This window comes from Lepidochelys kempii, chromosome 7, assembly GCF_965140265.1.
Source record: "Lepidochelys kempii isolate rLepKem1 chromosome 7, rLepKem1.hap2, whole genome shotgun sequence".
NCBI lineage: Eukaryota > Metazoa > Chordata > Testudines > Cheloniidae > Lepidochelys > Lepidochelys kempii.
The window spans coordinates 114,161,542-114,187,291 of NC_133262.1; the positions used below are offsets into that span (position 1 = coordinate 114,161,542).

General features: G+C 42.3%; 1 protein-coding gene across 1 annotated transcript in view; it reads right to left on the minus strand.

The window, feature by feature from the left end:
* TDRD1 (tudor domain containing 1) overlaps positions 1-25,750 on the minus strand; it is a 52,678-nt gene that overhangs the window by 13,823 nt on the left and 13,105 nt on the right. Inside the window, exons 10-16 of the mRNA XM_073354970.1 lie at positions 21,709-21,883; positions 18,636-18,722; positions 18,227-18,409; positions 4,429-4,536; positions 2,938-3,108; positions 656-907; positions 323-451 (exon numbers count right to left, since the gene is read on the minus strand). Coding sequence (XP_073211071.1) covers positions 323-451; positions 656-907; positions 2,938-3,108; positions 4,429-4,536; positions 18,227-18,409; positions 18,636-18,722; positions 21,709-21,883 — 1,105 coding nt within the window. The remainder of the gene's footprint in view (positions 1-322; positions 452-655; positions 908-2,937; positions 3,109-4,428; positions 4,537-18,226; positions 18,410-18,635; positions 18,723-21,708; positions 21,884-25,750) is intronic.

Consider the following 25,750-nt stretch of genomic DNA (forward strand, 5'->3'; position numbering starts at 1 on the left):
CACACTGAGAGCTCATGTTCAATTACCCTTCATTCCTTTTCAGTGTCACTGCATCCGGGATACTATCTCCCAACATTCTTTGTCCCTAGAGATCTGATCTTTGTCCTTATTAAAATGCATGCTCAAATTTAGACCTACAGGACTAGTATGAACTAATTAGGAAGCTCATGCTAAGCTCTAAGTATGAAAAGTCCACTAGGAGCATCGGTGCATGAAAACTACATTGATCCCATTCCAAAATATTTTACAAGTTAATATGCAACAAGATTAAGGATGAGAAGACAGAGAGAGCATAGAAAAATGAAGGGTTGAGACAACTCACCATCATCTTTGAAGATCTGACAGAAGAAGTCTCCCGGATTGTTCACCGTACACAGCATGACATTTACTATCTGTTTAAGAGTCAGCTTAACCCATGTACAATCCATTTTATTTATTGTTTCTCCTACAGCTAAAGGGTGAAGGGGAAAAAGAAGAAAACAGGGTCAGAGAGACATAAAAGACAGCATTATAGGGAAAGAAAATGTACATTCTAAATGCCCATTCTTGGCCACATAACTGACCATACTCATTTCAAGTCACCTAATAGATTACTGTATATCTATTGTACAGTATAGATAAAACCAGCTTCTATAGCAACTTTTCATGTACTTACCACTTACTTCCTTCACAGTGTTAACAGTTTCATTTATTGTCAAGACATCCTTGGAATATTTCACTGCATAGCCTGATTCTAAAAGATGTTTAGATACATTTATTATTGGAGTAACAGATTCATCTGCAATCTCTACAACAGAGCTATTCTCCTTTTTGTCCACCACTCTTATAGTGATCATTTTATTTTGCACTAGTTGTTTCATCAGAGAGATAGCTTCCAAGGACCAGGCTCCTGATGGGGGCTTCACACCTGAAAGTGAAATTTAAAGGAAAGAAATATTATCTTATTTCAAGCTGGACTGTAGTTATTGGGAGTTGTTCTCCCACAATCCCCATTCTTGAACTAGTTCATTCTTCATTTTGTGAAGCTGTTTTATGAATAACATTGTCAATGGTTGAAATTACTTGCCATTTAAATATGCATCAAATCAATAGCAGCATATGCCAGTGATTTAATGTCAGGGGTTACAAAATGCTGAAGGGAAACTATTAAGGTAGCGTCTAGAGTCCTAGAGATCAGAGAGCCATTGTTAGATATGGCAAGTGCTCCCCCAACACATCTCAATACTGCTAAGCGAAAGACACTCAATTTTTGTATTGCTTGACACAGTTTTAATGATGGAAACGCTTAAAAGAAAGGTTACTTTGTAGTTGTAGATGATTGCCAGTATAGACATACTTGTGTTTTGCCATACACTCTCAGTGCCAAGTAAGAACCCCCTAGAAAAGCAGTAGTCATTGGACTTCGGGATGCCATGGCTGGACTCAGGTACATATTAAGATGGAATCCCCAGCACGCCATGCACTATCAGAATCTTCAGCACCTCTTTCTAACTTTGCTATTTCCCTATGTTTTGTTTTAGATTTTTGGTGATAGTTCTACAAAGTTAACATTAGACTTCCCCACTGTATAGTGTCAGATGGATCATTGCAAACTGTTGGTTCAATTCAAGGCAAACATCTCCACGTTTAATGCGGTATTAGTCTACTCTATTCTTCATTTTATCAATGAACTGCTCCATTTATAGGAGCTGCACTGCAATACCGGCACAGAAACAGTCAGATTCCAAAACATGCACCTCTTACAACACCAAAATTACTACATCTCTACCCTGACATAACGCAATCCTCGGGAGCCAAAAAAATCTTATTGTGTTATAGGTGAAACCACGTTAGAGCAAACTTGCTGTGGCCTCGAGCATTTCTATTATTAATGGCCACTTCCCACCCCGACTGACCCCTCAGAACGCCTGAGCCATCCAACCCCACCCCCACTCCCTGTCTGCCCCAACACCTATCTACACCCCTGCCCCCTGACAGGCTCCCCGGGACTCCCACGTCCACGTTCCCCTCCCCCGACCGCCCTGCCCTCAGAACCTCCAAACCATCCAACCCCCCACTGCTCCCTGTCCCCTGACCGCCCCCCAAGACCCTCGGCCCAGCTCCCTTAACACGCCACTCAGAGCAGCGTGTTGGAGCCAGACGCGCTGATCCACCTGAGCGCACAGCCCCACCCTCCAGAGCACGGCTTTACTGCGTTATAGCCGAATTCGTGTTATATTGGGTCAAGTTATATTGGGGGAGAGGTGTATTACCAAATTACCAAAAACACTATTGCTGATTCCATCCAGTGTGATTTGCAGGGCATGCCCCATGTGCATGGGTTCTATCCCTAAAGGCACAGCCATCCTTTAAGGTTTTCCTCTTTTACAAAGCTTTAGAGCCTGAGCAGCATCTCAACCTTGTCCTTTTGACAGGATTAAATGGAATATTCCTTACTGACAATGTTAAGAAAATGCTCAGAGGCTTCAAAAAAGCCACTTTGATCCAAGGGAGCGTCTGATCCATAGTTTGCCAAAAAGTACCATTCAAATATTCAGTGCCGTCAAATTTTTCCAAGGAAGAACTGGTGCCTAAGAAAGTCATTGCAGCCAGTACCTCAACACATTAGAGCCAAGGCCATATGCACAATGCACAAGTGCATATTTGAGGACAGTACAGTTCTTACAGTATATTTTATTCCTTTTTACTAGATATCTTTACTATGCACATTTGAAAGGACTTTAGCTTTATGAATTTTAACATTCCTGTTATCACTATGAAGTGCTAATTTGATTTTCTACAGGTAGCTTTCAAACCTTAACCTCATCCTCCCTCCCTCCATCAGTCAGTGGTTGCATCTGGTCTTAAATTAGGCAAATTCTGAAAAAATTTTGCCCCACATCTGTTTTGAACTTTATTTTTCATCCCACCTGCAATAGCTTGTAGTTCATTTCATACCTGCTAGCGTACACTTTATAGCTTGCACTGGCAACTCCAATAATTTTGGGATCATAGGGCGAAGCCTAGCCACTTGGAGAACTTCAAAGTTACCATAATCTATGTAGCCCACTAAAGCAGTATCTTCAGAGGTATATGCTAGAACAGAGGCACGATACCACTGATTGTCTTCTGGAAGGAAAGATGCAGATACAAACATTCTGTGAATGATTAATTCCTAAGCACCAAAAGGATTTCTTGGCAACACATTAATACAAAATGCAATGGCTCTGAACTATAATATTGTCATGGGTTGAGTTAAACCTTGTTGAAGCTGTTAAGTATAACAGCTACCCTTCATTCAAAATAAAAGAAAAAAAACAAGCTCCTTAATGGAACCAGATAGCTGAAACAACAGGAGATTCCACCCAAAAGATGGGCAAAGCCCTGCCCAAAACAAAAGCACCCGCAAGTCCCACCAGAAACAGAGCTATGTGGCCAGAGGGGTTTCACTGGGTACTGCTTGATGGAGAGGCATCTGTCAGAGACAGCAGAAAGACTACAGAGGCAGACAGAAAAGGCAACAAGAAAGCAAAGGAGACAGCCAGAAAAAGCACTAGGAGCATGGCCCTGAGAAGAAGCTAAGTTAAAACATTTTAGGGCTAGGTGCTAGCTGGAAAGGGCTTAGGACAGAGGGCAAATAACTGTCTCCTGTTTAATTCCTACTGCACTCAGGGAAACAGGACTTTAATGCAATCCTGTTTATTGATAAATACCTGATGATCAATGTTTCCTCCTCCTGGAAATAACCTGCAGGGCTAATTGCTCAGGTCAAAAAAGGGATAGCAATAGGTTTAGATTGTGTTAAGGCATTTGGAAACTTAAAGTGAGATATTAGCGAACTTTACTCCACTATCACAACTATGTTCACCGAAACAGATGAGCAAAGACCGAATCCCCCTGCCAATATCAAAGTAAACATTGCTGGACGTTGCACTGCTTCTCTGATCCCCATTTTCTTGTCTCTTGTATTATGTATCCCATACTGTTTCTGGACACAAGAAAACTGTTTATTTAGCACATCGGTAGTATTCTCTTCCTCCGGCCTAAAGGCTTTTTCCTCAACGTCAGCTAGAAATTTCTTCAGGGTTTCCCTGAAAGTATTTCTACCCAAGAATTTATCCAATGCTACAGTTTCCTTGGTGTAAGTACCCATTCCAGGCTCTTAATCACAGCTGGTGTCTGGTCACAACACTGGTTACCTAGATGTGGCTGATAATTCTGTATCCACAGGTAAACTGGGTCCAAGTAAAATGATAAAAGCCCTGTCTACACACAGAAATATCTTTGAATTAAATATATTTCTAAAAAAGTTTAGAGAGTTGCACCAATTAGTTAATGTAGACACTCAAATCTATTTAAGAGTGCTTTATAGAGATTTAGTTTAATTTGGTAAGAAATTAAACATAATAGCGATCAGCCATTTAGAGTCATCCTTTCCCTCTCCTTTACCTGTGAACTGGGCACAACAGACTTCTCCAGCAGCTGGACAGAAATTTGGGATAGTGGGGATTTTGTTACAGTATTCACCCAAGGATACTTGAAGCTCAGCAAGCTGGCCTGTTGACAATAAGAGTTTTTGGAAAATACTCATTAACAAGACTTCTTTAAGCAAGCACTACAAGACAAACCCTTTTAACTCAATGCCCAAAATTAAGATTTATCTATTACATAAAAATCAGTATTAGGCTCCTTTGTGTGTCAAAAGAAGGATTTCCCAAAAGCCTGAAAGAACAGAGGTTTCCTATAATCAATGGTATTTCTCCAGTGGACAAAAATCAACTTCTTTCTGTATAACTGGGTGGGATGGTTTTTCAGTCTCAGTACTGGAACAGACTTGTCAAAACTTGTGACAGCAAAGGCACATCAGCTCTCTAAAAATCTAATTCAATGACAAACTTCATTAATGCAGAGCTAAAGTTGGTTGGTGGTTCCTAGTGCCCTTCCAGGACATTCCAGGAGTTCAACAAAATTCAAACCTCTGAAAACCAACAAATAAGGAGTTAAGGGACAATTCTAACTGATCCTGAAGCTGGCAATAGCCACTGGGAATTATCAGCATGCACTCCTGCTGCATTCACTGTGTTAGGTATAGCATGATCAAAGGAAAGAGGTGCATATGTACCTTGAGAGATCTAGTATGCCTCATTTCAGCAATGAGTTCTGTAGGCTGTCATTAGCGGTACAAAGGGAGCTTCTTGCCAGGGGGAATGGCAGCAATAAAGTAGGATACGAGTGGTCTCTGGGTTTAGTGATGGCTAAGTGAAAGTACAGTGTTAAATACCACCCTGAGCCTAATGGTGAAGGGGTTGTAAAATTTAGCAGGTGTATGCTGTTTCTGTGGAGTAAACTACATTTGAGTGAAAGTCAGGTGTAAGTAGCTCCTGTTCTGTACAGATCACCTAGCCATGTGTTTTGCCTAAAGAGGCAGCGTTAGACAGTCCAACAGTGACCACCTACCCTATTCCCTAAGTTCAGCACTATCTGCAGAGTGAGTGTTATGGATCTTATTGAGGCATTGCTCAAAGAGATCGGAGTTAAGGTTGTGCTGGTGTGCATCTTTGTTCTAGTTCCTGGTTTTCAGAGGTCTGAGTTCTGCCTGAAATGCTGGCCAGGCCAGGTCTTCCCCCACCCTGCTAACCTCCCACCCTGCATGGGAGCGATAGGAAATACAAACTGAAAGCACCTAAGTTTTCAGAGGTGTAAATCTGCATTACTTTCAGCACTCCTGCTCTTCCCCTCCCACCCTTACCGATCCCAGCTCACATGGGAGGCAGGGAGAGGGGCTCGGAGCCCCTGAGAGGAATAGGGCTCCACCAACTTCTAATCCCTCCAAATCCTCCTCCCATCATCCGACGCTAAATCTCCACACCTATTCCCTCCCCCATCTGCTTGCACTCAACTCTCACAACCGCAAGTACTGTATAGAAAACATTTGTATTGCATTTTCCCCCTGTAAATCATTTGAGCCCCTTCTGAATTATCTGCTTTACTCTGATTATATTAAAAAACCCCACAACCCTTGACATGGGTGGATAGTAGCATCAGATCTACAGAGCTCTAAGATTTCTGCCAAAAGGTAGGATTCAAACTTACAGTGCCTTGGTATAGCTCAGGTTTTGACAGCCACAGCATGTTCCCTTGAGCTACCCAGGGTTATGTGAAACTTGGTTGCATGGAAACAGTTTTCCCTAAGTCTTTCTGCACATGCACATTGTAATGTGATGTGTGAGTGTTTAGCACAGGGGTAGGCAACCTATGGCATGTGTGCCAAAGGCGGCACGCGAGCTGATTTTCAGTGGCACTCACACTGCCTGGGTCCTGGCCATCGGTCTGGGGGGCTCTGCATTTTAATTTAATTTTAAATGAAGCTTCTTAAACATTTTAAAAACCTTATTTACTTTACATACAACAATAGTTTAGTTATGTATTAAAGACTTATAGAAAGAGACCTTCTAAAAACGTTAAAATGTATTACTGGCACGTGAAACCTTAAATTAGAGTGAATAAATGAAGACTCGGTACACCACTTCTGAAAGGTTGCCGACCCCTGGTTTAGCATATACCATTCTAGACAACTACACATGCCCTTTAATATTTTCAGTACTGCTTCCTCAAAGGGGCTGTGGATGCCATGCACTAGCTGTGCTAAAATGTCAAGCAACGGATTAGGTGGGGGATGATCCAAGCCCCAGGTGTGTGCGCAAAAATTTGGTAGTTTGTGGACTACATGAAATGCTTGAGGGGTTTGGGTTCCTCAGGAACCACTTGCTCAAATGACCCCAAATTTGGATCACTAACCCTACCCCACTCTCCCGTAAGGCACAGCATCCTTCAAGACCATCTAAGCCCATCTAACCACAACAGATTTTTAGAGCACTACAACTCAACCTTAACTAAAGCAGAACTTGGCTCCGTTACAGTAAAATGTTGCAGATTATTCTACAAAATCTTTTCCTTTGCTCTAGATGAGAGAATTCAAGACTCTACAGAATTTAAAGAGATTCAAGGACCCCTCATGACACCGTACAATGCAACCTGGCGTCCTTATGGTTTGCCATGTCTGGATGAAAAGGCTGGCATTTTTTTTTCCTCATCAAGGTAACCTTTGGTCTCAAATCACAGGATAGAGGTCTTCGTTCTTATAGTTCAACTGGGCCATCAGAAATGGATTTAATATAATGTAAGAAAGTCTTATGAGCTTCAAATGGAGGAAGTCTAGTATATTCTGGGAGACTTGTCACTGAAGAGCCAGTCAACAAGACAGGTTTCAGAGTAGCAGTCATGTTAGTCTGTATCTGATGCATACTGTATGCAACCGATGAAGTGAGCTGTAGCTCACGAAAGCTTATGTTCTAATAAATTTGTTAATCTCTAAGGTGCCACAAGAACTCCTTTTCTTTTTACGAATACAGGAAATCTTTAAGATTCTCCAATTCCAGAGGCTGGCTGCTACCACTGATAAATTTAATAAATCTCAGAAGCTGCTTCCCAGATGAAAGGCAAAGTGCAATATTGGAATTGCAGGTTTCCAATAGAATCAGGTATTTTTTGTGCTCAGGACAAGTACTTTATAGAGCTATGAAATCCAAGAATTTCTTCAGAGCACCAGCTAAATGACTAACCAGGGCACCTTCATCTTGAATCTCTGGAGATGACAAAAGTCTAACTATCAGGTCTAAGATTGTTCAGAGGTGAAAACACGTAAGTGAAAAAAAAACACTGTTCTGTTTTGGTATGTACATGCCTGAACACCACATATCACAGAAAGCCAATCTTTACAAGAGTGATGAATTCTATTCCGCGATCTAGAGGATGAATTCCTGTTAGAAAATTCCCAGCCAGCTCTAGTATATATTTTTCAGTCAAAATTCTTCAACAGAAAATAGTTTTTGTAAAATCAACATTTTAATTGAAAAAATTTTGATTTTCTAAAATGTTTTCAGTTTTCCCAATGGAAAAATCAAAAACAACAGCTATTTACCCTACAGTAACCGGCTCTCTAAATGGTTGTCCACACAGATTCCACTCTTGGTACACAAGTGCCTTACATGCCCAAGATCAGATTCTTTTTGAATAGCATCCCCTCATATTCTCTTGCCCACCGCAGCCAAGCAGGACATGCAACTGCTACTCAGTTTCTTTGACAATAAAAATCCCACATAGTGGGACTTCAATTAGTGAGGATGCAAGGTGGGTAGTGGAACCTGTGTGGATAACACATCTCAAGGAACCAAGCTTACCATAGGGTAAGTAACCATTGCTTACTCTATGGTAACCATAAAGAGAAGTATAACTTGAAGAGTGACTGGAGAACTGGTCTACCAAAGGTGGCATCTGATCTGGAAACCCAAACCAGGAAAGTAATGGGAAGTGAACATGTGGACCTAGCTCTATATGCCCACACCACGTTTCAGAAATCCAAGCATTTGACAGGGAAGTTGCTGAGGTTGCATGAGCCCTCGTGGCATGCATCCTAACAATGTCTTGTTAACCCCTTGAAAGCAAAGTCTGATGTAGTCCAAAACCCATTTAGATAATCTGAAGGGAGATAGAGGGTTAGAGGAAACTCTCCACGAAAAAGTCATGAACACTCTTGTTAATACTCTGAATGACTTAGTTCTGACTAAATAAAAAGATAAAGCTCTCACTACATCCAAGGTTTATAGTTTCATTTTGGCTGGATTAGAGTGGGGTTTTAAAAAGAATAGTAGGAGATGAATAGATTGAGATGAAAACCCAATACCACCTTAGGCAAAAACTTGATGAGGCCTGAACTCATCCTTATAGAATATAGTTTAGGGAAACTCTGCCATGAGGATCTTCACCAACTCTTCAGGAGGTGTCCAGATAGCAGTCACATTAGTTAGGAGAAATGATAAAGAGCAGTTGCCAAGGGCTCAAAGGGTGGGATGGAGATAGAAGTATGCAAAGTTCCCCTCTATTCAACATTGGTCAGGTCGCATTTGGAGTACTGTGTCCAGTTTTGGGCCCCACACTACAAGGATGTGGAAAAACTGGAAAGCGTCCAGCGGAGGGCAACAAAAATTATTAGGGGACTGGAACTCATGACTTACGAGGAGAGGCTGAGGAACTGGGATTGTTTAGTCTGCAGAAGAATGAGGGGAGATTTGGTAGCTGCTTTCAACTACCTGAAACTGGGTCCCAAAGAGGATGGATCCAGACTGTTCTCAGTGGTAGCAGATGACAGAACAAGGAGTAATGGTCTCAAGTTGCAATGGGGGAGGTTTATGTTGGATATTAGGAAAAACTTTTTCATTAGGAAGGTGGTGAAGCACTGGAATGTGTTACCTAGGGAGGTGGTGGAATCTCCATCCTTAAGAGGTTTTTAAGGTCAGGCTTAACAAAGCCCTGGCTGGGATGATTTAGTTAGGGATGGTCCTGCTTTGAGCAGGGGGTTGGACTAGACGAATGTGCATTGCTAGAATGTGCATTGCTATTCTGCTCAGTATTATTGGCGGAGAACATCCAACTGTCTATTGTTTTTCCTGAGTCAGTTCAGGTGGTATATCAAGGGTATCTGTAATCCACGTCAAGAGGTCCTCAAAGGTCTTAAATTTGTCGAACCCCTGAAGAGGGTGGGTTGACCACCTCCCTGGGGGAGGAAGAGATCCGAACCTGGGGCGTACTAGTCATCCACTGAAATAGTCTTGGCCATTTGAAGAAGTTGGGTTATAATTAAGCTAAGTTATTAAGGATTGTATCTGTTATGATTATACAGGCTACTGCCAGGCTCAGCTAATTTAAGTGGGGCCACTGTAACTCAATCAGCATTCTTCCTTTATAGCTGACAAATCTCAATATGGAGCACAATGCACCTTAGGAGGATGTCAGAGCTGAACTGCTCTAATAAAGCAGAACATGTTCTCATGGCAGGAAATGGAAGATTTTCTGGATACATTAAAATTGCAGACAGTGCAGAAATATGTATTTTCAAGGTATTAGCCTTCAATATGATATCAAAACCATCTTGCAAAAACTCCAAAGCATGAGACACTTTGGCTACATGATGCTGAATGTGTCTCTGCACCATGCCTTGAATTTAGACCAGATCCTTCAGTAAACTCTTTTTATTGATTTTCTCCTATATGCTAAGAGAGTTTCTGTGAGACCAGCAGAGTAACCATTTCATTTTAGAAAATTCCTTTCAAATGCCAAGGTGCTAAATTTAACTTGCTCGGATCCTAATGAAGACTCTGGGATAACACATGTGGCAGCAGATTCAGGAACAATGGTGGCTCCACGGTTATGTTCATGATGTCCAGAAACCAAGGCCTCTTGAGCCACTGCAGGCCACTAAGGCCTTGTCTACACTACAGTTTTGTGGACAAAAGTCAGCTTTCATCAATAAAACAGTGGAGGTGTACATACTACAATGCTCCTCCTGCCAATTTAACTCTCCTGCTACGCTGACAAAATAAAACCACCCCGAGAGGCACAGAGCTTTTTGCTGCTAAGTCAGAGCGACGCAGTGTCAGTGTAGACACTGCGCTTGCTTATGTCGCCATAAATGGCCTCCAGGAGGTGTCCTACAATGCCCATCCTGACCAATCTTGTCAGCAGTTCGAACTCTACTGCCCTGCAGCCAGGTACACAGGCATTCATCCTCTCCTCCTTTAAAAGACTGGGAATTTTTTGAAATTCCACTTGCTGTTCGCTCAGCACAGAAAGCTCATAAGGCATCTTCCCAGCTGATCCTAGCGGCTCCATGCAGCAAACGCTCTCCCACTTGGAATATACCAGAGTTGCTGGATCTGCGGGGAGAGGAGGCTATGCAGTCCTAGCTCCACTCCAGCCATAAGAACTTCAATACCTATGATCAGATTTCCTGTGGCATGTTGGAGAAGGGCTACAAAAGGAACAGGCAACAGTGGTGTGTGAAGATCAAGGAGCTGAGGCAGGCGTATCAGAAGGCAAGGGATACAAATTGTCACCCTAGTGCTGCACCAAAGACCCGCCACTTTTATAAGCAGCTGGACACCATCCTCGGCGGTGACCCCACCTCCACTGCTAAGAGCCCCGTGGATACTTTCAGGGGACTGGAGACAGCAGCCAGCGGACTCATTCCTGAGAATGAAGTGGTGGATGAGGAAGTGGAGTTGGAGGATGAGGTGGGACAGGTGATAGGGTCGTCCAGTAGCGTGGTGAGCTAGGACCTCTTCTCAACTCCGGAGGGTTCAAACCAGTCCCAGCATTCGGACTCCAGCGCGTATGATGCAGGAGAGGGGAGCTCTGGTAAGTGCTCATTTTGACTTGATACTGTTTGGTTATATGAGATAGAGTTGTCCTTTGTTTCATTATATACTAGAAGTGGGTTAAGGGATAGACATGCACAAGACTAGTAGTGTTTGCATCTGTTTCCCATTCCCATATGCAGCTACTCAGTGGGGGCCCTGCGGAAAAGTGTGTTAATGCACACAGAGATTTCATGGGTATCCTCCAGAGAGATCTCTAGGAAACTTTCCTGGAGGTACTTGCCAATCCTCTGCCAAGTTTCCTTGGCAAAGCTGCTGTGTTTCTTTCCCCACTATAAGAAACTTTGCCACGCCAACCAGCAATCACTTGTGCAGCAATCAAAGTGGCACACAGGCAAGCAGCATAGGGACCCGGTCTGAAGCCACACACATGCAGGAGATGCCCTTTTGCATCCTTGTTTATCCTCAGGAGTGAGATATCAGCCTCAATTACCTCCACCTGTGGAAAATGGTGGCAGAATTTACAATAATATCCCTCGTTGCTTGCAGCAATTCCTGTAAAAAAACACCTAGGCCCCTTGCCCCATCTTGGGCCTTCCCCTCCCCACCGTCCCAGGCCGAACTGACCATGTTTAGGGCACTCGCCCAGCTGCGTGCTTGCCAAGGGAGAACGAGAAAGAGGTGCATTTAACTATTATGATTTAATAGTACAATATTATGATTGTAAGTGCACTCACAATACTGCCTCTGTTTCTTGTGCTTCTGCACCTGTGCCCTTGAGGGGAACCCCCTACACACCAGTGGAGTGCCTCTGTCTGATAAGGAGGCAACCCAGGAGGAGTAAAGGAGGACACATTTAGGGAGGTGCTCCAATCATCTGACACCACAGATCATGATCACAGAGAGTGGAGAGAGACAATTAACAAAAAATTGAAAATATAGTTAGCCTGGAGAGGAAGCAGGGCCAGGAACGGATGATAAAAAGGATGGAAGACCAAATGGAGATGCTGAAGTCCCTGACTGCAGTGCAGTCAGAACACATGCATGCTTGCCTCGGCATGCAGCTTATCAAAAACTGCATGCCATGCCCTTCCCCCACCTCATTCCTGGCATGTTCCTGGCACATCGCAGTAGCCCTTTCACTCTACCCCAGCTGGATTTATACACAGCTATGACAGCCTCCATTAAGAGGAGAGTCTTACTCGGTATCATGTCCCTTGCAAGAAATTGAATTCTATGTATTTGTTATTGCTGTTTAATAAAAATTTACTCATAGAAAATTAATCCTTATTTCATTTTTCTCCCATACCTTGCTGCTGGAATTCACACACAGTGGCAATTGGCACATTTCAGATCACACTCAGGAAGCAATTACCACAAGGTTCATTCCAGGTGGCAAGTAAACAAAGCCTGGCTGAATGCCTTTCATGAAGGCACATTACTGGAGTTCATTGTCAAAGCCTCTATGATTTGAATAGCCCCCCTCTGAGCTCCTCTCATAGCCCTGGTTCCAATAGCCCTGCTCAAAATCAGCCGATCCAGCAGACGCTCCACCCCTGGGGAAACTTTTCCCCCTTAGCTTCACAAATATTATGCAGAGTACAGCAGACTACTGTGACCATAGGAATATTTTTCACACTGAGGTCTAACCTGCCATAAAGGCAGCGCCAGCAAGCCTTTAATCTGCCAAACACACATTCAATGGTCATTCTGCACCTGCTCAGCCTGTTGTGGAAGAGCTCCTTGCTGCTGCCAAGGTTTCCGGTGTAAGGCTTCATGAGCCATGTGAGAAAATGATCCTGGGAAACCCAGCATACCCCTATGGGCATTTCAACATCCCCCATTTGAATCTTCTGGTTTGGAAAGAAAGTCACTGCTTGCAGCTTTCTATACTGGCAAGGGTTCCTGAAGATGCATGCATCATGCACGTTCCCTGACCACCCTGCGTTGGTATCAGTGAAACGATCCTGGTGATCCACAAGTGCCTGCAATGCCAGAAAGAAGTAGCTCTTTTTCTTGAGGAACTCTGTCACAAGATGGTCTGGGGCCAACATCGGGATATACGTGCCATCTATTGACCTGCCAGATTTAGGCAATCCCACTTCTGCAAAGCCATCCATTATTTCCTGCACATTTCCCAGAGTCTCAGTCCTTCATAGAAGGATGCGATTAATGGCCCTGCACATTTGTGTGACTGCAACCCCCAGGGTGGACTTCCCAACTCCAAACTGATTCGCGACTGACCAGGAGTGGTCTGGCGTTGCCAGCTTCCACACAGCGATCACCCCACACTTCTTCACCAAGAGAACAGCTCTCATTTTTGGTATCCTTATGCTGCAGGGCAGGGACGAGCTCTGCACAAAGTTCCAGGAAGGTGAGCTTTGCACATTGGAAAGTTTTGCAGCCACTGCTCGTCATTCCATACCTGCATAATGATGCAATCCCACCAAGTCCATTTCCTCCTTCCTGGTCTTCTGTATTACACTTGTGATGATGGGCACTGGGGAAAAGCATAAAGTAAGCCCTTTTGAAACTTTAGTGACAAGGCATCTATGCCTAGGGATCCTGGCTGCCTTCTTCCTGCAAATTATTGGTGAACCTTTGATGGAAAGATCCAAAATCAGAACTCCAAAAGGATTCATTGTGAAAACTCCATTCTGCCTGATCAATTTTTCTTCTGCTCAGCCAGTCAGTCTTCACATTATTGGTGCTCTTGGTATACAGGGCCCTGATAGACCATAGGTGGACTTCCATCTACTGCATCACAGATGCTGCTTCCTTTTGCAGATCCCTTGACCTCGTACCCTCCTGATGGTTTATGTATGCCATCGCTGCCATGTGTGTGATTACCAAAATATGACTATTCAGCAATGCTGGGGCCCGCTGTCAAAGAGCATACTTAATTGCCCAGCCTCAGCTCTAGGAAAATGTGTGTTTTTCTTTCATTCTGAGATGGACCATATCCCTTGAGCCACCAACTTCTCAGAGAATGTTTCCCAACCTTCCAGACTGTCATCTGTGATGACATACTGCTTTGATTCTGCCTTGGCCAGATCTCCCTGAAATCTCTCTGGACTCATCCACCAACCCAGGGATTTCAACACAAATGACAAAATGTTCAACTTCCAAGATGGGAAAAAAAAATAATCAGAAAATGGTGGAGAAGGGACAGCAGGAAACTCTGGAGAATCCTCATATGCATTCTTGCCAAAGGCACTATGCCTGTGCAGGACATGACCATCCCTACAACACTCAGAGTGCCTACCCATGTCATGTGATACCTCCTCAGGACGGTTAACTGCTGAATTGATCTCGTCCCATTTTTCAGCTGATAAAGATTTTGTGGGCCTCTGTGTCCATCAACACACCAAGATTAACTAGGTGCTGAGAAGGCTGTTGCAACATTTGGATTTTTGTCTGAGCCACCAAAATAGACCCCTCCTTGGAGGAGGCGCTGACTAGAATGATATCCAGGAAAGGGTATACCTGTATCCTGTTCTGCTTGAGCAAAGCCACCAGAATGGGGACTTTTGTGAGATATAGATGACTGTCTGAAAGGCAGAATTTTGTATAAAAAAAACAATTGACCCCATGAACGAAGCACAGAAATCTCCTGTGTACCTACTGAACTTGCATATGAAGATAGGCCTCCTTCAAACTGATTGCTGAAAAATAATCCCTCTGTCATATTGCCACTACTATGGACTTTAAGATCTCCATCTTGACTCTGGCCCTTCTTATGAACTTGTTCAGGTGTTTTAAGTCCAACAATGCTCTGTCCTCCCTGGATCTCTTAGGTACAAAAAACAAGTGAGTATGTTCAGAGAACATCTCCACCTTGGTAATTATCTTGCCGATTTGCAGAAGCTGATTTATGGCCTTTAGCATATTTTCCTTGTTTGTGGATTTAAGGATACTGGAGAAGGGAGAAAAAGAAGACTCCAAATATTTGAGAATTCTATGATGTACCCTTGTCAAAACACATCCAGGATCCATTAGTCTGATAGGGAGAAAGATCACTGGTCCCTGAATTTTAATAGTCTACCCGCAGTTGTCACTCGTTGGAATTCTCCAGACTTAGTCAGGCATTGTTTTTAAGTGTTGGAATTTGCATTGCAGGAAGACTGATATCTACCCTTTCAAGGCTTACATTTGCTGTAATCTTGCCTTCCATACTTTCAGTAGCCAAGAAAACGAGATTCATACCTGTAATAAGGTCAGCTATCCCTATACCCAGATTTGGAGTAAGGATTGTTCTGTAAGATCTTTTTTGAGTTATCTGAGGATTCCAGCATCACTTTGTCTCTAACAGCTCTCCAAATAAGCCACCTCCTGAATATTTTGAAGACACTAACGTGATTCTGGCTTCTATATTGTCTTTCCAGGCTCATAAACAGGGATGCTATCTGGTCACCATGCTGGAGGCCGTGACATGTGCTGAAAACATCAAAGTATCCCTGGTTTTGTTGGTTATGAAGGCTGAAGCCATTGAGATTTTCTTTAACTCCGAACCTAACCAAAACGATTTCTTCGTCTTTTTTGGGGGGGCACTCTAGCTGCAAAAAACTGTCAATCCAGGCCAGGACTGTCCTTACACAACATGTTGCTGCAGAAGAAGCCCAGATAGGAAGATCATAGATTCATAGAATCATAGAATATCAGGGTTGGAAGGGACCTCAGGAGGTCATCTAGTCCAAGCCCCTGCTCGAAGCAGGACCAATCCCCAATTTTTGCCCCATATCCCTAAATGGCCCCCTCAAGGATTGAACTTACAACCCTGGGTTTAGCAGGCCAAAGCTCAAACCACTGAGCTATCCCTCCCCCCGAACGTACAGAACAATGGTATTTCCATTCTGCAATTGTTGAGTTCTTTTGGGAAAAAATCCCCTTCCATTAGGATACCTGCATCTTAGACTAGTGCTGAAACTGCTCTGACACTTTGGGAAGAGACAAAATCTCCTTTGCTACAGTGTTCGTTGTAGAATTTTTTTGATATACCTGGATATTCCTCAGGTTTTTACAGTATTTCCCATTTGGCTTTAATTACTTTTTCCAAAAAGATGTGAAGGGCAATGTATAGTTCAGATTATGAAACAGCTGGAAAATATTTTTTTGTAATTTCTGGACCAATCGTTTTTTCTTCCTTGTAGTATTTGCTAGTGGGCTCATCCAACAAAATACCTGAAGTATCTAATCACCCTTTGTAACATCTTCTCAAATGACAGTTTGAAAAAGATCCTCTTGCTTTGCTTCATCCTGCTATTTAGATTCTGATTTTAGAGTTCACCTTCCTCCTCTGAAGAAAATCCTGACTTTTGTCTTGACTTTCTCCTCTCTGGGATTTGGATTGAACATACTACCTCGTCTTCTTTTTCTTTGGTGATACCCATGAAGATGAGGATGAAAATGAATTAAATGATGATGAAGATAAAGAAATACTTTTATTATTTTTTTGCTTTCCATGGATCAAAACCTCGTGAGCAGAGTTTTTTGCTCTGGTGATGCGTTAAAGAAACTGCTATTCTCAGAAGAACAGGCCAAGTTTTTTTCCAATATTTCTGTGGTAATTTTTTGAACCCTTTCCCCACTTTTTTAAATTTTACTCTTTAGGGGAGATGGGGATTGGGAATCTGAGTCAGGTGAGGAATACCATGAACCTCCTCTGCTAAATGCATCTCTATCTTTGCCCTTTGGAGAGCAGACCAAATGCTAGTAAGGGGATATTAAGCTGCTGCCCAGGGCTCCAAGATAGCAGACTTTGAGGTAATGGTGCTTTTCATACCAAACCCAAGAGCTGCCTAGCCCAAGAGAGAATTTCTTCCCAATGAGATTCCCTTCTTCTTCCCTATATATCTATCTATGCAGAATTCCTGACCTTCCCAGAGGCTAATGGAAGGAGACTGAATTTCCTGACACAGATGGGCGGGGTGTGTGTAATGATGTGACCTGCTTTGCAGGAGGGCACATCCCTGAAACAGTCTTAGTCACTTCTTGCTCTCCCGGGCCCGCCTACGGTTTCCCTGTGACAGGATGCTGTCCTTTGACATATCTGCCTCTGGTGGCCAAAGGGCTCTCCATTTTTCTTACATCCTTCAAGACATTCGTAGTCTGGCTAGTGGGGAACTAGCTCCTGGGTCAGAATAAGGCCACCAGAGCAAAACAATTTCCAACCCAGAGAATGAGGCAGCTGGAAAACAAGGCACAAACTTATTGCAGGGATGCAAAGCAGGAGGAACATAGCCTTAGTCTCCTGTCTGGACTTTCTCCATCATCCTAATAGCCCGTTACTTGAGCAGTCGGGAGTGGCGCTGTATGAGACAAACTACATCTTCATATTTTGGGTTTTGTTTTCCCATTCTCTCTTGCAGCAGGTGCTGAATTCCACTTCCCTGTCAGTAGCTACTGGAGGCAGAACAAACCCGAAACTAAGGGGAAGGGTCTCTGAAAAGTGGGGGCTAGTCCCTCGTCTGCCATCCAATCAGCTCTGATTCTGTAGCAGTAGGGGGCAGACAGGCAATGACCCAAACTAACAATCTGTGGACTTAGCCATGAGAGAGAACAGAGGCATCAAGCACTCAAACAGCAACTGCTATAAAGGAAATATCGCACTATTAGTAGTAGTTTAGAATCAGTTCAGCATTAAATAATATTTTTTGGGTCAGTTCAACAAATCAAAAAAAAAAATCACATTTTTTTGTACAAGTAAGGCAGAAAAAATAATTCGGTCAAGTGGCAACACAAGAAAGCTAAACTCTGTGCCATAGGATCTTGCTGTTTTCAGCCTCTTCCAGACTCATAGGTCCTCACCAGCTATTCTAGGCTTCAAGTTACATGCCACTCTTATTCTAGGGCTCCTAGTTTATTCCCCCAACTCCATTTCCCCTCCTTCTGGTCCCACCTTCTTCCCCTGGGACCTTCAGGTGCTTTTTATTAAAAAGAAAATTAGTATATATAATTGTAATATACCATTTTTGCATAAACTATTATGTTAACACGTTTACTTTAGAATGACCTGTATGAATATATTCACTTACGGCCATTATGAATCTGCTGACAGAAAAAGTCTTCTGGCGTTTGAATATGGGCAACTACACCAGAAAATGTATCTCCCACGGATACGGAAAAAACCTTTATGGCTAAATCACTATTGTGAACCAGTTCTTCATCTTCAGCTGTTTTTTCTCTTTCTCCCTCAGAATCCTTTTGTAACACAGTACCTGAGGAAATACAAACATGATAGGAGAAGCTATTTTACTGAGTTAATATTCTAATAACACACACCACATCAGTCAGTGAATTGAAGCTAGTTCCACTGTCCAGCGTCTTAAGTTTGAAACAGAGGGCAACCTAACTTCACCATTAACTCCACACCATCCAAAATAGGAGAAGATACCGTTCCCAAATTTCAGATTAATCTGTCAAAAGCCTGATTGGTTTACTCACCTGTATCTGGGTTCATTTTCTTAGTTTCTTTCCTCTTTGGACTCAATTCATGCCCCATTTCGAGAAGTATTTTATCTAGGTGTTTCCCTATAATACATATTTATGTAAATTAAACTAATTTACATACAAAGGCAGTCTCAGACTAGTTTTTTAAAATCATGTTTTCTGAACGCACTCTCTAAACTATGAACCCTGGAAAATCTGACTTAGACTGTGTCTATTTTACTTGTTGGTCAAGCGTCTAGCATGCCATGGATGTCAAATAACATTTTTATATAGATATACAAACAAGTCTCCGAGTAGTTTGACTACTAAGAAGCTTCCTAAAAACACCCATTTCTCAATTATTACCACCTTGCTAATTTCACTTCACCAAAATATCTATAACAATTGCTACTGAATTTATCATGCCATGACTCTATAGTTAAGGCTGAGTTGCATGTGTCACACCAAGCAGGATTCAACTGCTCCAGATCTTCCCCAAACTTACAGCACTTTGAGTACAGGATGAGGCCTGAGAATTTACAAGTACATCCATTAGTTTATGAGTTAATTAAAAACTGGGTCCTTTAAGATCTTCAGTGTCTGTGACAGTCTCTTCTCTTTGTCCCAAACGAGCAGAACACCACAAATACTTCAAACTCTCAATATAGACAAAAATTAATTTTATCTCATGCACAACCTATATTTGAATAAGTTGGGTTATAATTAAACTAGATTAGTAATGATCGTATCTTATGATTATACGGGCTACTGCCAGGCTCAGATAACTTAAGTGGGGCCACTGTAACTCAATCAGCATTCTTCCTTTATAGCTAATGAAGGGCCAAAATCCCAATAATATGTATGTAAGATCTTGACTACAGTCTCTATTAAAAATCTCTCTCATAGGCCCAAACTCCATGGCCTGTTCTAAGGCATGAGGCCTGGCTAACAATGGAAAATACATGGCTAAGGAAACTGGAAAAAGCAGGAAACAACCCTTGTTTGTTCACTATAGATATTATGAGCTGAAACAGCATAACTCCAGGTGGAGAGCAGTAATTGGGTGTCTTTATCATGCGTTACTGGCACACAACGCACTGAGAGGAGCCTCAAAGTCTACCCCCCAGTGCAGGAAGGAGATAACACACACTCCCCAAATGCCAACCAGAGTTCAGGGAGAGGCCTAACATGTCAGCATGAGATATGACATCCTCCCTTTCACAGATGAATCCCTCCCTCACCAATGCCAATCATAGTTCACAAAAATGCAAAGGTAAAACCAAACAATTGTTATTGCTGTGTACTCTTCACGATCCTTTTGTTTTAAATCCTCCAGAGATATACCTGTGGGCCACACCTGTCTGGAAAGAGCCACCGTCACCCCTAAGGACCTGAAATCAGGATTCAACTTACACATTTTAAAAGTAAAATTTTGGCGAATAACAACTATGTTAACCTGAGCTATGGGTGAAGCCATTAAGTAATCTTTTAGACTATTAGCTTATTGTGCTAATTTTGTCTTGCTGCCAGAACCTATCCAGGGGCTCGGGAACTCCTACCCCGTCGCTTCCCTCCGCCCATCGGCATTCTATATAATCTATTGTAATCAATTGTTTAGCAGTGTCTCACTGAGCCTAATAAACAAAGTGACTCTCCGCCAGCGGTGTGCGTAATAAACACTCGTGGCTTGACTCTACACAGCGTCCATTTCTGTTCCTTCTATTTGATATCATTCTATTTGATATCACTACTCAATAGCATGAAGAAAACTAGCTATGTGTGTCAAGAGTTCTCATTGGTAAGTTAGCTGGCTCAAATATCACTATTTTTTAAAGGTTCTGTGCCTGCAGACATAGTATGGACATCAGTGACTAAAAGACTAGATGGTACCACTGCCTTAACTTCATGGCACACCAAAGCTGCACAATGGGAAACCCAAAAGAGCAGGTACAATAGAACTCAGCTTTCCCTACCTCCCCTCTTCACATAGCACTGGTTTCACAAAGAGCCCTCAAAACCAATAAATTAATTGCAAATTTAGGTCCAGATCCACTAGTATCTCTCAGCTGTTATAGCAATGCAAGGCTGGGTTTACAGCTGCTTAACTGGCCAATGCACTCTGGCTGCTTCATGCTACCCTTCTCCACTGAGGACTCTGTCCTTAACATGTAAATATTTAAGATTGGTATTATGTCTTCAAATAATTAGAAATATCACACACACTAGCATTTTGGGGGGAATTCTTGTTTAGTTTTTATGTTAGTTAGTTTAGTATGTAATTTTAACTACATTTTTTAAAAACTAAAGAAATTCCCAGGAGGGAAAAAAAACAAAAAAAACACCTCTTAGAAGCTGGGTTTAAGGTTGAGAGTATGTGCCAGTAATTTAAGGATAAAAAGTTTTCAAAACCATGCATTACAAACTCAGGAAATTCAAAATTAAATTAATAATTAAAAGAAATCCAAATATGTTAAGGTAAGAAATGCAGTTTAGGGTCCCAAACAACCTTAAGTCTGCCCTATAGTGATAGCTTGAGGGGAAAGATAAAACCTGATAGGTCTTTGAGAATCCATTTAATGTACACTAGGACCACAAAAACTAAGATGCATTAGTCACAGCCATATTATTACTGTATAACATCACTACAGGGCAGAGATACAGTTGTGCCTGGAAAAGGCAACTACCTCAAAGTAAACAGTGTGAAAAAAAATTACAGTAAGAAAGAATGTAAGGAAATAACCCCAAGTCACTACATGCCAGTAGACAAAAGCTCTATAAAGACTAGCACCATATGGCAAGAAAATTATTATCCAGACTTTCTAAATGATCTTATTAAAGGTTCACTACTGAAGAATTTAAGTTTATAAAGGTAGGCAACAAAGCATGAGATTAAGCCAATCAAGACACACAACTTTTCAAAACAAGATCTCTCTCTATTGCAGCTATTCAAATTTCTAAGACTAGAAAACTAAACATTTTAGGTAAAAAGTGTGCGATCTTATTTCTGTAAAACCCTTTAAGGGAACAGAAATGAGAATCACAATTGACAATTTTAAGATATGTCCCTGAACAATCAAACCCATCTTACCAGAACCTGGCAAGACAACATCTACAGCGAAACAAGTCATCATCTCCTCCTGTAATAGGTCAACAACAGTCACCGAACAGTACTGTCCCACGAGCAGAGGGGTAATAATGTTAGCACAGTCTTTGTTCCATCCTCCTTGTTTTGGAACAACATTAGCAACACAACACTTAATGGCCTGAAAGAGAAAACCAAAAAAGAATACATTTTTTAAGAAAATAAAATTAGAGCCTGCAAAATCTTTGGTTTGCAAGAAATATAGTCACTGGTTCTTATTTTTGTTTTTGCACTCAAGTCAATCAAGTCCATATTAACAATTCAAGCTATTTACATAAGGTCCTACGGTTACAGGGGAACTAAGGGACAATATATTGAATTCTTGTTCCTGTTCTTTCCCTGCCTCCACTGTTATCCTCATTCATTGTGCCATACAGAATGGTTACATACCCTACAATACGTGCAGATGTGTCAAGACCTATTGTCCATATATACTCCACTTCTGGTGTGCACATGTACCCCATGTGCAAGACTGCCCTTGTGCTTCCCCTCCTCCACATCCTTCAGTTCTTTCACAGACACAGAAGCCAACTGCTATAGAACTCCACAGGAGGAGGGAGGAAGGGCAGGGAGTGGAATAGATATACGGACATCATCTCAAAAAGCCAGTTACTCTAGAGCATGTAACTGTTCTCTCTAAATGACTGTCAATATGTATTCCACTTTTGGTGACTAACAAGCAGTGACCTAGTATAAAGGAAGTAAGTGCTCAGAAAGTCTACTTAAATAAAGGCTCCAGGACAGCTCTGATAAAGGGGGTTTCAGATCTTGATACCCCAACTATGCTGTGTAATGTGAAAACATGTAAATGTGTGGACTGATCCCAGAGTAGCCACTCTGAGGGTTTCAGATAGGAATGCATCTTAGGGAAGCCACAGAAGCTGCCTGAGTTCCAGTACAGTGGGCTCTTACCTGCATGGGTGGATCTGATCTTGTTAGCTCATAGCATACCCTAATACAATTAGATACCCCACACTTAGCTTTTGGATAGATCTTGCCTGAACTTTCATCCTATCTGTGAATGCCACAAATAGTCTCAGGGAGTCTGAAAAGTTTGATCCTGTCAAGGTAAAATGAAAGAGCCCTACAAACACCAAATGTGTACTTTCTAGTTTCTCTTTGTAGTGGGACTTAAGAAAACAGGCAGATAAATCACCTGATTTAAATGGAAGGCTACCACTTAGGAAAAAACAAAATTAGCATGAGGCCTTACGGCACTTTGTCCTAACAGAACACACTAAGACTGAAAAGACATGAGAACCTGCATTTCAAACTTTCAAATTGATGTTATAGCCACTTCAGTTATGTCTGCACAGCAGCTAGGAGGTGCAAATCCTAGCACAGGTAGACATTCACATGCAAGCTCTGCTCAAGTTAGCATGCTAAAAATAGCAGCGTGGCTGTGTTGGCTGGCTTGGGCTAGCTGCCAGAGTACATATCCATGGGGTCGGGCAAGAGTGTATGCGGGCAGCTAGCCTATGTCACCACCCAGGTTGCCACATTCATACTGGGTTTTTACACCTCCTAGCTGCTATGTAGACATGTAAGGCCCTCTTCGGAGATGGATGCAGAGTGAGCAAGAATGAGCATGATGACAGGGATGCAAAAGGGAAAAGGAGAGGGCTCTGGGACTGGGGGGAAATAAGAGCCTTAAGGAACTTAGTGACTGTGGGGAAGGAGAATATGGTGTGACCCCAGAGGGAGGGGCTGTTGAGCTGATATTGCTCAGTGTACTCCTGTGGAGCTGACTGATAGCCCTGAGTTAGTGAGTGAGAGTGCATCATCCACAATGGAAAGAATAGGAATCTTTAGAGGACATAGATGGCATTGCTCCGCCCAAACAGGACATCTTTTCCACCTGGCTGCTTATATTAGTCTAGTAGAGTCTTTTCTGAACTAGTGTGCTCTGACCTCCATAGAGCAGCTTCTCTCCATGATGATTAGCAAGCCAGCATCTGCCCTGTCAAGTGCAACAAAGCTGGGTCCAGATGTAGAAAGTATCCTTCATTCTGGGAGATTATGATAGTTAAAAGAGATGAGGATATCTGTGGCTGAGTGGACAAGTTCATGAGGTTCCAGTATCAGAACTGTCTGGGCTGGTTTTAATATGATCATCACTGCTGAATCCTACAATGTGGTTTCTGAAAACCCTTGGTATTAATGGTATCAGTGGATAAGCCTAGATCATTCCTGGAGTCCACAAGTTGAGGAAAGTATTTGTCAGAGAACCTGGTTCAGACCCTGCCCTTTGAGCAAAACAGCTGACATTAACCTTTGAGGCGAACAGATAGACAGTCAGGTGACCCCACTTACAGAAAGATGTTCTGGATGACAGAGTCCATGACAGTCCATTTGTGGTTTCCTTGTGAACTGTCTGTGGAGATGGTCCTAGGACATTTTATAATTCTGGCAGAAGCAGAGCTACTGGAATGATTTGGTGGCAAATGCACCAGTTCCAAAAACAAACAGTTTCCTGGCAAAGAGGGAATGATCCTCCCTGTCTTACAAAACATTACTACATTGCTATTGTATTGAGAACTGTGACGTGGACTGTCAAACCCCACAGAGTGGGAAGGGATATCTGTGAATGCTAGACCCATAGCTCTGATTTCTGATCTTAAGATTCCAGCATTAAAACTCTAAAGCCTAGAATGTCTTGAGTCAGCATGAAGCGATTAACAGCTACAGCATAGTCGAAAGCTTTTTGTTTAGAATATCTTAAGGTGCAATCATTACTGGGATTCACTGTTACCATCTACTTTAAGTTCAGAGTCATTTTTGGCCTTTTTAAAAAATAACATGGCTTTATGAATGACAACTGTATGACAGCATAGGTTATCAGCAAGTATATTTATATGATTGTGAGTCTCACCGGCAATCCAGACATCTTGGGTCTGAAGATGTCCCAGGTGAGTTCCCCACCCAAACACGGAAGCATGTTCATGAGCATCTTGGTAGGAAGCTATGGGCAAAACAGTACTCCCCTTGCACATCTGGAAAGGGTGCTTCCCCCAATTTAAATAAAAGAGAGCTTCTCAAGGACCCTATACTTGAAGTTTTGAGGGGAAAAAAGGAAGGAAGGATTTGTATTTAGGGGTGCATATTTTGCCATCCCTGTGAAAAACTGCCCAAATGTGGCCAAGTTTTAAGTCTCTGGGGGAAAAAGTCACAGCTCTTTATACCTATCCTGAAGAAACTTCAGATTTTTGCAGTTACAATCTCTACGATTTCATCCACATTGGGTATGCTCAACAGTGCTGATGAACCACATGGGTATCAATATGATGCAAAGAGATGGAATTTGTTTTTCCAGTTTGCTTTTTAAAAATCTAGGAAATTACACACACAAAGCCATTTAAAAGAACGTTAAGGTTGTAAAGTCAAGAGCCCAAAAGAACGGAAACACCAGAATTAAGATGGCTTTTGCTATTCTAATTTAGTCTTATTTTATATATGTATTATAACCGTCCTTATTTATGATCACATACCATTTTGCCCCACAGGATTCCTACTTCATTCAGTGCACAGAGTAGACCTGCTCTAAGGATACAGAGCTGCGTAGTAAAGGAGACTGTCTTGTCCATGAAACAATCTCTGTGAAGACGACCCAGGAGCTTTGGGCAAAGGCTGACTGATGTCTCCTGGTTCCATGACACTGTGGAAGTAAGTCTCTGTGTCTTGTCACAGCTTTCCTTAAATTAGCTCCAAAGGCTGGGATGCTAGCAGTGAACAACACACAGAAAAAATCTGGCACAAGGGTAGAAGAGACATAGCTAAAACCCAGAGCTTCATGGGCAAGTCAGAACTGCCTCAATTTTCAGGAAGAGAACCAGCCCAAATGCAATAGACATGGGAGAGGACAAGCTCCAAAATACTGCTTAAATAGCCACCTATTTCTCATGGTGTATATGTTAGGTGTATAGGGATAGAACACCAGTTTGAGATCTCAGTATAAATTCTCAAGTGAAAATGGATTTGGTGGACTCAT